Raw genomic sequence first — 12,255 nt, 5'->3', positions numbered from 1 at the left:
AATCAACAGGGGAGGAATCTTGAATGGGCTACAGGGATTGTAAAATGGTGCCTGGAAGATAGGGTTGCACGTGTGCGCGCGTGTGTGTGTATGTGTGTGGTGGTGGTGGTGATGTGGATGGGGAAATGTGAAAGTGCTTATGTGGCAAGATTGCGGGGTGGGGCTGCCCCACACTCCTTCAGGTTTGCTGTCTTTCCATGTCTGGGAGTTGGAGACTGAGCTAGCTAATTGGCTCCTGTGCACCCCTGTCCTCTGTATTTAAACTCTCTTGAGATTTTCAAAAGTCCCTGGCTCCTGCTAGCTGCATGAAGGTGCATCTTTGCTATTTTTTAAAATAATGCTATTGATTTAATATCTTTCACTGTAAAGTACACAAACAACAATGTGAAGATGTTCTTATCTGGATTTCTCAAGGCAATGCTAAAACTGAGTTCTAAACATTTCTAACAGGTTGCTGTCCACAGGAGTGTACCTTGCAAAGAAAGATTAGCTAAATTAAGCTATGATATAAAGATATGAATAAGAAGTGATAGAGAATAAATTGGATTAAATAGATTTAATGTTATTTATTCTCTATTTCTACTTAATAATCTCTTCAAACTTCTGCACCACCGGCATTATAGAAAAGTTAACAACTTGCTGTGCTTTATCTGAAAAATGAGCAAGTGTCCAAAGCAGGCAGATGGATGTTTGAACTTGCCCCGGATCACCAGTTGACTCCAGCAAAGTTCTATTAACAGGTGGCTCGCCGATTGGTGTGCCATGTGACATTTATCCAGGGAGCTACTTGGATGACAGGCTGCTTCAGATTGAGAAGAGAGGGTCTTTGCTTTGATGAGGAAATTGCTGAAACTCATGTCTCATTAGTGTTTCCTAAGCTTCTTTGGAAGTGAACAACAGTTTAATTAAAGGCTGACGTAAACACGTTTCTGCACACTTTCCCTGCAGCATTTTATCACATTAGAATTGATCAAAATTGTTGCCTTGGGCTGACTTGAACAGATATACATCTGGAGCACCATTTGTGCAAGCTGCCGATGAGCAGGCTGCATACACTGGGCTTCACAGCGACACTCTTCTCCCTTCCTTTGTAGATGGAATTACCTTGTTGGGAGATGAGTTAATCTAACTCTTTGTATTTGCATAAGCCTTTATCTCTTTCATGTGATGCTTTAAAATTTATAACATGCTTCAGCCTGGGCATGTATCTACTGTATCTCCGCCATAACATGAGGATATTATGCAAGAATAATTTGAACAGAATGTGAATTCTTAAAAGTATAATCATGTTACATGTTTTTAAGAAAATTCTAAGCAGGACACGGCCATGGGTTATTCTGATTCATGTCGATAGAACATTATGATAAACAGAATAGCTTGGTCTAAATTTCTGATTTTGGTACTTTTTCCTCTTCCTATGTGCTAAGTATTTTTCAAAGAATCAATAGAGTACAAATAAGTCTAACTGAAAAAATATTATATTTTCATTCTCAAAACTGTAGCAATTTTATTTCAAGCATATGTCAAAGAGCATTTGGAAGAAAATAAATAGGCCTGTTTTATATTCTCTTTCCATCACTTGGTCACCTAACTGTATATCTAAAGCTACAGGGACAAAAGTGTAACTCTTGGTTAACATATATGTTTTAAAAGCAAAACAATATCTGTTACTTTTATTTTGTAAGTGTTGGAGTTATCGTTAAAAATTACATGAACTCTTAAGATTGCCTTAGCTAATTATGCTGCATTTAAAGGCCGCGAACATTTGAAAAAACTAAAGATAATAAAAAACTGCCCTTCCTAAGCTATAATGATGTATTTTTTTCGAAAACTGGTAAACCTCTGAAGAAAATGAAACTCATGTGCTCTTACCAGAGTTAGAAGCCTGTCCTTTTGGTCAAGGAGGAGACCACTGTAGTCTCTCTCTATAACCTATACAAACAGTTTTTGTTCTGGCTCTCCTGTAAGCTGCATCTGTTATTCCATGGTGAATAGACCATGAAAGCTCCATTATGATGTCAGTGCATACAAGAGGAGAACAAGGGGGGAATGTCCATCTGAATTACTTCACAATGCTACGTACATTGTTTTAACAAAGAAGCTGCTACAAGTATTTCAGCTATTTGGTCTTCACAGTTGTGAATGCTGTTTGTGTCATCCTTCTAAAAGCACTCCACTGTAGTATCATGTGTGGCAGGCATTTCTGCTCTAAAGTACAGAGGTTGGGTGATGGGAGTTCATATGGCAGCAAAAGATGTACAGTATTGATTGCCAATAGCCTTCACCTTCATTCAGAGACAATAATCTCTTGTAGTAATAGTCTTATGATTGTATTCAGTTTTGCTTTGTAATTTATGCTACTCTGTATGTATTGAACTACAGTTGTTCTAAAGGCAAAACATGCGGGTTGTAATAGTCACCAGTTTCCTTTTCTGTACATTTTCTTTCAAATTAGGGATGCCACTGGGGGGTTAATGGAAACCCTGATTACATTGCACTTCATATAACATTCTTCTTTCAAACAATTTAAATATTTTGGTTTAAAAATAATAATAATAAAAAAGCTTTGGCTTGTTTAATGAAGTAACAGCCACAAACTAAATTAAATATCAGTTGTAGTACAGAAATTAGATCTGCAGACATTTGCAAAATCTCTCAGCAGAAGTTAGTTCATTCCTTCAAAAGTTCGTTTGTTGAATGCAGTTTTACGTAAGTGAAAGATCTCCCCACCTCCTACTCTGTGGGTGTTTGATCATCTCCCTCCCTATAGAAGTGTAGGTGCAATATTCAAAATAAAAATCAAATTCAATCCTTTGTATATTTTTATGATATTATACATATGGTATAATAAACTAATTGTGTTGCCAAAAGAGTCTTATCAAGTATTCAGTTATTGATACGTCTTGTGACAGCCAGTGATGGATGCAATGTGTTAGTAAAGGCTGCAGCTATAGGCCATTAGTGCACTTGTCTGTTTTTTCAGACAATAATGTTGGACTGTTTTTGCAGTGGTAGTCTAGTGGAAGAGTCCCAGCCCAAAGCCAGATGTTTGGTTAATTTTGTCCAGTGGCTTTTGTAAAGATGTAACTGCTTTCCCTCTTCTGCAGTAGTGCAAAGGTCCTTGTGCTTAGATGAAACAAGTGTCTTAAGAAATGAAGAAGCTAGTGCAGTCAGTTGATCAAAAAATGAAATAATCCTAAAATCATGAACTAACATGCAGATTTTATTATAGGATTATAAAATCCCTATTCCAGACTCATTCACCACACTTAAAGCAATTTTAAAAAAAAGTTTATGTAGTTTATCAGATAAATTATATAATCCAAACCTTAACCATTTGTTACTCTTGTCCTTGCTATTTGCTATTAAAAGTAGAAAAATAAAATGTTTGTTATTTCCCTTCAAATTGTTTATTTACATTTCTAAAATGACCAGAGGCACCTATGTCATCACTCAGGTGCCTTTGACAATAATATAAAATTATAATAGATCAGTGTAAACAAAACTTACAGCAACTGTCATAATGTATAATAATACTGAATACCCTTCAACACAGAAATAAAACAATGTCAACGCTTTCGCTGTATACTCCCCTGGACAAAATTTGCTTCTTCAGCAGCTTGCATAAAAAAGATGAGCCTTGCGCTGGAGGTCCTCAAAGTCAGGCTATTTTGGACCCAAACATATCACTAAAATAGGAGCCCTCAGAGAGAACACCCTGCCATCAGCTTCCCTCTTTTATATCAAGGTGGGTCCAGCTCTGTGGTCTTCACAGATCTCAGCTGTGGTAGAAGTCAGGAAGAGGGAATAAGACTTTCAGGTAGAAAGGTCCTAAGCATATGTAAGGTTTTCTAGATCAACACCTTAAACTCAACCCAGATCATAAAGAATTGTCTGAATAAGCTCAAAGTGAGGCACTCTATTTTACAGGGCTGTCCTGCCTTCAACATCCAAGTAAATTTAAGGTATAGCACCAAATACAACACAATACAGTAGTCTAGTCTGAAGGTGACAAAGGCATGAATGAAAATAGCATGGTCTGCATAGCAAAGAAAAGGCAGATGCATTATGGTCCCAATCCAGTATTTATGAATGAGCTTAACTTTAAGCAAATGAGTAGTGCCATTGAGTTCAAGCTGAATCCATACACTGTGGTGATGTATATGCTACAAATATGTGCAATGAATAATTTAAATGGGGAAAAGATTTAATTTCAGATTGAAGTACAATAATTAATGTTAATTAAGGTTTCAGACAAAATACAATGTGTTTACTGTTGTAATTTATAATAGCATTTCTTCATTTTTCACGACCATTGTGCTCTCCATGTTAAGAGAGATTTTTGTTGGGATGTAAGCTGGCAGGAAGAGGTGGGAAGGGCCTACTTGAAAAACAGAGAATCTGAATACTGGCGCTTATGTATCCTTCATTTTTAGGAATATCACTGTGCTTTTGGAAGGGATGGATTTCTGTGTTAAAAATAGTAAATACTTTAAAATGGAATTTTTGTTGTGATTACTCTCCACGTGATTGCAGATTTCCGGTAAAAATTACAATAAAATTCCCGTCAGCTAAGTGGATATGGTAGAATTGAAAAAAGAAAAGGAGTACTTGTGGCACCTTAGAGACTAACCAGTTTATTTGAGCATAAGCTTTTGTGAGCTACAGCTCACTTCATCGGATGCATACTGGGGAACTGGTGAGGTCAGGGATTTCTTTACTTTCTTGCTTGTCTGGTATGAAGAGAATGCAATTTCTGTTCTGCAAGCCAAAGACCAGTGAACTGTTGTTCATGCCTATTTTGGAAACCAATCATTTAAAATCAGTCACAGTGGAGTAGGATAACTGAACAGGGACTTATAAAAGTAGCATAAACATAAATAGTGTACGATTTACAAAATGCCGTGTCGTGCAATGGAATAAGAGGCCTCTCTGTTTTCTTATATTTCCATTGCAGATATGTCTTCTCCTACAATGAAGAAGCCTGAGAAGCCTTTGTTTAGCCCTACATCTCCTCAGGATTCTTCACCGAGACTGAGCACTTTTCCCCAGCATCACCATCCAGGAATCCCAGGAGTTGCACACAGTGGTGAGGGCATATGAAGGAGGAAGAAAACCCTCCATATTTATCTGGTTTCTGTTCCTTTCCCACCCTCTGATAATGATGCATTTATTGAAGCCATTGTTATGGATCTACTCCCATGTATGTTACAAATGAAAAGGGAATTGAGTATGTTGCTGAGTTTGGGGTATCCTTGGAGGAATTCTCATTAAAGACAGCTCAGGTAGCCCTTCAGTGCTGTGCAGTGGTGAAGCTAAAACTAAGCTGTGAATGAAAGTACATATAATCTCACAGGACAAAATAAGCCCCCCCCCATTTTTTGCTAACTAGCATATTATATTTACATGCCTTAATAGGATTTTATTCAATGACGTACATAATGGAAGCCTCAAAATTAGAAAACAATGTTGAACACCCGCATTAAAAAATGAATTAGATACTGATGCCTCTTTTGGGGTAGATAGATGGGTAGATAGAGCGAGCGAGCCACTATCTGTAAAACTTTTTTTCACCATATACTTCTGTAGATCCACAATGGAATTCCCTTTGACATTAATGGGAGTTGCATGCATGGGTTAAGGGGAAACTATGGCCCTTGAGCTGTAATGGCTTGTCAAGTATATAGTGTGGGCATTTCTAGTATGGTTTTTGTAGGACCCTCTATTCTTAACTTCCTAGTTTAAGTTTTGGCACTGTAGCGTTCTTTCATCGGTGGGTCGTCTGACATTATGTATTATATAATATTCCTTAAACACAATAGGGTAAAGTAAGGAGTATTAAATCAGACTTGAATATTTTTGCTTTTATAGATTTAAAATGCAGTTCTTCTCTCAAAAGTTACTCTTTCATGGGTTTTTTTCCCCACATCTCAATGACCTCAAGTTCATATTTATTCAGTTTACAAGTGAAGAGACTTTTTTTTTTTTCTCTAACATCCAGCCCATCAAACCCTCTCTGGGATCTGAAGTCAATTTCAGCTCTTTCTGATTTGTGGAAGGATTCTACAATCAGAAATTAGTTAATAATACTGTATAAGATGCATGAGCCAGAAGAGACTCTCTTGTAGCTGCATTGGTTCTGCAGGCCAAACAAGTGTAAAAAACTAGTAATTTACTTTTGTTATTAAAGTGAGGAGATATGACTGATTCTGGAGAAGATCTCTTGAGAGAGAAACTGCCATAGTTATTTTTCTGACCATACCCACAGTTTAATTCAAACCTTATATTTATTTTAGTGTATAATTTTTTAGATTAATATATTAAGTGACCATATAAAATAACAACCAACAGAGTAATTCTGTAAATTTACTGCTTACTTTCCAACAGTCTTGATTTGACCAGGACTGTCCCAAATTTCTGCTCTCAATCCTGGAGTCCCTGAGGCTGCAGTTTTTCCCTGACACCCCAGCTGTGGAAGCTGCTAACTACAGAGACCTCCTCTCAATCAGCTCTCACTTTCTCCTTCCCTTGCTGGCTGCTCCACTGCAAACTTCTCTGCATCTCTTACTGTAGCAGAACTTGTACAGAAGTGGTCACAGCCATTAGCTACCTTATTTGGCCCCATCCCATGATCAATAGCTTCAGTGGGAAATGAAGGAAATGGCCCTGGAGAGAAGAAACAGTGGTGATCAACAGATGGAAAGGGGAGAAGGAAATAGGAGGAAACCAGCATAAGGGGAGAGGAGCATTGGAAGAAGAGGAATGGGGGATAGACAATGGCCTGTGAAGACATCAGATGGTGGAGCAGACCCACCATCCACTGTTCCCAAGGAGAAAGATGGAAGTCAGGGAGATTTTCAAATTTGGGCATTTAAACAGGACAGTCAAATACCAGATTCAGGCATCCTATGTAGCCAACACCATTTGAAAATTAGATACTGTATCTCTGTGTGATGTGCTTTAGGATTTGTAAGCATCTCACAACAACATCCTGCTGCCTTTTTATTATATGGTTCACTTTTATTAATCCCCAGCTCAAAAAGTTTAAAATAAAATATATTTTAAAAAACTGAAAAATAAAAGATAGGAGAGGAGAATTGTAAAACTGGTGCCAATGCAGTGCTGGTGCTGTTTAGAATCAGAATTCATTGTACAGAGAGAGAGAGCGAGAGAGAGAGACCTTTAGTACCAAGGTGGTAAGCACTTTATAAAATATCTTGGACAGATACACCGTCCTTCCTAACTAAAATATAGGCACACCTCTTTTCTCCCATTTCTATCATAGTTAGTCTTTTCCTTTTAATAAGGCACAAAATAAGTGACCTCTAGATGTGTAATAAAGAGTGGAATGTGATTTTTATATATTGTAATAATGTAACAATCTCCACTTCTGGCTTGACGCCTCGGCAGTAACAGGACATTCTGTACATTCCTTTCATTGTGAAAACATTGCTGGTAGTTTAGACATTACTTGTAGTCTATAGATAGAGAAGTGTGTGTTTGTGGGGGCTGGGAAGAAAGATAATGCAAAGAAAATATGTATAGGATAGATCCTTTTTTGTTTGCCAGAGATATTTTCATTGGGTGGAATGGTTTCCCAGGCCCTGAAGTTGAACATTCATTAGCATTTTCACAATGGTCAGCTAATTATTCATGGCATTATTGCCTAGTAATTATTGCTCCCGTCCCCACATGAGACAGGTACAGTACAATGCAGTGAGGAATCACTGTCTGTCTCTGAGAACTCAGTGACTTTGTTCTTCTTTGTTAGATTGCTGTGGAAAAAATGTGGGTTTTACTTATTTATTTACGTATTTGTTTGATTCATCTGGGCTCTTGAGACGAAGACTTTATTACTGAAATATGTTTCCTGCTGGGAAATCATTGTTGCCTTTAAAGAAAAGTTAAATCTAGTGATGATGTAATCCAGAAAAAAACTAAACAAAATGTGGCATTTATGGATTTGGAATAACAGCACTTATCTATTCCCTAGGGCACTGCAGGGAAGGGGGAGGGAATGAGAGGTTGTATTTAAGAATATTGTAGATAAGAAATACATCATGCCAATTCACGACTAACTTTATGTTCTCTCTGTGATACACAGGTAAAAAGTTATGCAAGAAACAGGAAAAGATACTAAATAATTTTCATTTTATTTTATCTTTTCCAGTCATCTCAACCAGAACTCCACCCCCCCCTTCGCCATTGCCATTTCCAGCACAAGCTATTCTCCCTCCTGCCCCGTCGAGCTACTTCTCTCATCCAACGATCAGATATCCTCCCCATCTGAATCCTCAGGATACTCTGAAGAACTATGTACCTTCTTATGACCCGTCCAGTCCACAGACGAGCCAGGTACTGTAAAAATAAACAATCCGAAAGAATTCCTATGAAGAATGTGTATCCTCTTGAGTGCTTAGCGCTTAACATATCTCACTAGTCCAGTTACCGTAGCACGCTGGGACATTGAACATAAGCGATTCAGCAAGTTTTTCAGTGAAACATGGTTGGATGATGAGGGTTGTTTGTTGGAGAAGATTAGTTATACCCACTCACTGTTGCTTTGTGGAGCATTTGTGCTGAATGATCCAGTAGCACAAACAGAATAAAGCCTAATCCCACAGTCCTCTTGCACCCAGAACTCTTCTGTGGGAGTTCTGTGTGCAGCAGGGCTGCAGGATTGGTAGATAGCTCAAAGGAGTGTGACACTAGGAGAAAAATCACAGTAATTCACACCTCTGATTTAGGTGGTAAAACACAGATGAATTGCTTGCTTCAGGGAGGAACGAGGAATGTGTTAATGTAAACACCAGGCACACAAACAGAACATACAAGTATATTTATAGACAAACTATTAAGATAAACTCTGGCAGGGATATACTTCCAAGGTTTCATAGATATTTAACAATTCATTGCACAGATGTGAAAACACTTCCGTAATGAGTGTCACATAGAACCAGAGATTTTAGTTTTTTCCCTTTGTAAGGAGCATGCAACAGCAGTTGTGCTTTTTGGCAGCTATATTGAATCAAACATGTTTCTCACATGCAAAGTTAATGTGGTTTTCATTAGAGGAATAATTTGTAAAGGACTTTGTTTTTCACAATAGAATCAGCACATAGTATTAACATGTGATCTCTGCTATAAGACAAACTACAATTGAGCCCTGGTCTGTCAATACTTGGAATATTTCCAGTGTCAGTGAAGTGTAATCGGTCTGGTTTCTGATTTTGCTGCCTTGTCTAAAATGCTCCTATGAAGACCCGTGTTGTAGCTCACATTATAATGTGTTTTGAGAGACATTCAGGAGCATAATTTGTCACAAAATTGCTGAAATGACAGTGTATTCACTCAAAGCATCCCGCCATCAGAATTCTTAAAAGACTGACTTTATCAACTGAGATGAACAGGAAGAAATTGTTCTGATAAACATGTTTAGCACAACTGGTGGAAGAAAGGTCTTTCAGCATGCATTTCAGGCACTGCAGTGATAGAACTTCGGACTGAATCAAAGTTTGTATATTGAATAACAGATAAGGCTCCCTCGGGCTGTTCAAAAAGTCATTCTGGTTATTGGGCCCCATTGGCTAACAGTTGGATCCAACTGCAGAGTTTTTTCACATTTAAAAAAATATGTTGATGTATAAATTTGCAACTTACTTTGGAAGGAAAAGTGAAAACAGTGTGATTTGTTTTTATTGCTTATAATATTAATGCTAATTAAATCAAACAGTGGAATTGGAGTATGTCAGCTTCAGACTACAAAGTGTTGTCAGTGCATGGATTAAAAGTCTCTCAGTTCCGTATAGCATTTTTGCTGAAACTCAACTGGGAACAGTGCACACAGGACTTGATTTTAATTTGTGTAAAATTTCCATGAATAACAAAGTCTAATTAAGACATCCATTAAAAGTCCTAAACGTTAATTCAGTGTGGAAAATCTTAGAGTTCTATTAGATTTTTTTTCAAACTGATGTCTTAATTAGACACTATTAAGGGAAAAATTATGCAAATTAAAATCAAGCCCTTAGTGTTATGTATTTCTTTAATTATTCAGCGCTTGTTTTACTTACATTTCAATTTCTTACATATGTTAAAAGGGCAGATTAGGTGATAATCCCTCTAGGTTGTTCCATGTTTTGCTTCAAATTATCAAGATAAAAATGCAGCTTCTAACTGAAGTATCTCACTCTCTTCCTACCACTTTATGAATGTGCTCTCTTGTGGTTTTAATGTTGTGAAGAGTATTTATTGAGCAGAAGGAGTTGTATCAACTCTTTTGTGAGAAGAATCAACTCCCTTTCTAATATCTACAGATATAAAGTTAATCTGTTAATTTGAAAGAGAAGTTTTACTTTGCTGATGCTTTCAGACTAGCAGCAAACTGAAAACATTTCCCATTCTTGTCTTGTTGCATGCTAGAGAATAACAGGTCAAATTGCCTTTGATTTACTTCTTTTGTCACCTTTCAAAACCTTTAGATTAGGGGAATGTTTTTCATTTCATCTGATGTTTGATTTAGTTTCTATGGGGAATGGGTTAAGCAACACTGAATATCGTATTCCAATCTTCTACTCCAATGGTTCTTTGCAATTTCTTATTATTAATTATTATTAGGTGTATCACACTTACATTTATTCTTCAAAACTTCCATCACAGGTGTATGGTACACTAGAGAATTTGCATGCCCAACCCACCTTTCACTTGTTCACAACTTCAGGGTCTCTCCCCTGTAAAACTGTAAAATAGCAAGAATATTTTTTTCTTATGAAAAGAAGCAGCCATCTGGGAAGTTTCAGTGACAAAAGAGAATTTTTCTGATAAAATGGCATGCTTTGAGCCAAACCAGTTTTTCTTTTCTAAATAAAACATGAATTTTTATTCAAACAAATTTAATTATTATAAAATGCAAAGCTACATCTGTAGAAATACCACATCACATTTAATTATACTTTCCCACCTCAAAACATGTTCATTTGGATTTCAAAAGAAGAACTATGATGATAGTCTTATTTTCAGCTTTAGAAATAGAAAGAATGGATACCCTGACAGCATTTACCTATAATGAACTGTTCCTCCCCAACATCTTTCAGTAATACACTAATTTAGATTGTTACGACAAGCAACTGAGATGCCTTGTACTCCCCACAGCAATTTTGAGATTAATTACATTACTGCTGCACCCATTATAGCGAGACAGTCATGCTATTCAATGGAATATTTTAAGTACAATTAGTTTAAAGATATAGAGCTCCCATAAGTTTCCACAGGGGAAAGCAGTGGACAATTTTCTTGACATAATGTTAAATGCTCCAAATTATGTGTGATGAACAGTCAGGAAGTTCAAACAGTCCCTGTAGCTGCAGTGAAAAATGATGCAACAACTGAGGTACCTAAACAAAAGAGAGAGTCCTGGCTCTCTCAATATTCAACTCATATGTGCTTTTTATCATCTCCTCTGACTGGAGAGTAGATAAATAAATATGTTGAACATAGAATGAAATCTCCACTAAGCACCCCTGCCTCCAACAGGGGACTTTAAAATATCCCCAAGATTTCCAGTTCTTCTTGACCTTTAGTTAAATATGTGTTTTTACTAAGCAACTGATTATTTTTTAGCCTTTTTAATATTTGTTTAGGGCACATATGTGCATTCATGATTATTCTGAAGCGGTGCTAGTCCCTCCATATTTAAGGCTGACACTGACATCATAAGATTGATTTTCCACCACCATATCTTTACAAAAAACGAACCAATCCACCTGTATCTATTCTGTCTGTAGTATGCCTATGTTTGTTCAGGGTGTGGACATTTCAATACCCATTTCCCATTAAACTCAATGAAAAGTGGGCATTCCTATCCTCTAGATGGCTTTGAAAATCTCAACTCGTATGTGTGTGTCCACTCACACATTTTTTTTAAAATGCATTAATAATTCTGAGTGTCATATGGTTAAATCAATACGAAGCATTAAAAATGTACTTCGGTATCCAGTTGGGACAGTGCTGGACAGTTCACAAACCAGAACAAAATGCTCTGCGCAACCCAATAAGCCAGGCAAGCTACCCCTATAGGCAAGAGGGAATGATTCCTAAATTAACACCAAAAATAGTAAAGAATAGGGGTTAACAGATGCAAAAAAGAAAAGTGACAACAAAGAAAACAATCAAGGAGAATCCTTCCAAAGAACATCCTGGCTTCTGTGAGGTACATCCGGACTGGAGTGTGGGATCTAGGACCCGACAAGGGGGAAG

At 37.1% G+C, this 12,255-nt stretch overlaps 1 protein-coding gene across 11 annotated transcripts in view; it reads left to right on the top strand.

Annotated features, from left to right (window-relative positions):
* Positions 1 to 12,255, top strand: part of NFIB (nuclear factor I B) — a 220,782-nt gene that overhangs the window by 162,961 nt on the left and 45,566 nt on the right. For all 11 annotated transcript variants that reach the window (XM_043546700.1, XM_037901978.2, XM_043546698.1 and 8 more), the window contains exons 7-8: positions 4,958 to 5,089; positions 8,171 to 8,355. In XM_043546700.1, coding sequence (XP_043402635.1) covers positions 4,958 to 5,089; positions 8,171 to 8,355 — 317 coding nt within the window. The remainder of the gene's footprint in view (positions 1 to 4,957; positions 5,090 to 8,170; positions 8,356 to 12,255) is intronic.

The sequence above is a fragment of the Chelonia mydas genome, chromosome 5 (assembly GCF_015237465.2).
Source record: "Chelonia mydas isolate rCheMyd1 chromosome 5, rCheMyd1.pri.v2, whole genome shotgun sequence".
NCBI lineage: Eukaryota > Metazoa > Chordata > Testudines > Cheloniidae > Chelonia > Chelonia mydas.
Note: the sequence above shows the minus strand (reverse complement) of the source record. Positions and strands in the feature narration are given on the sequence as shown.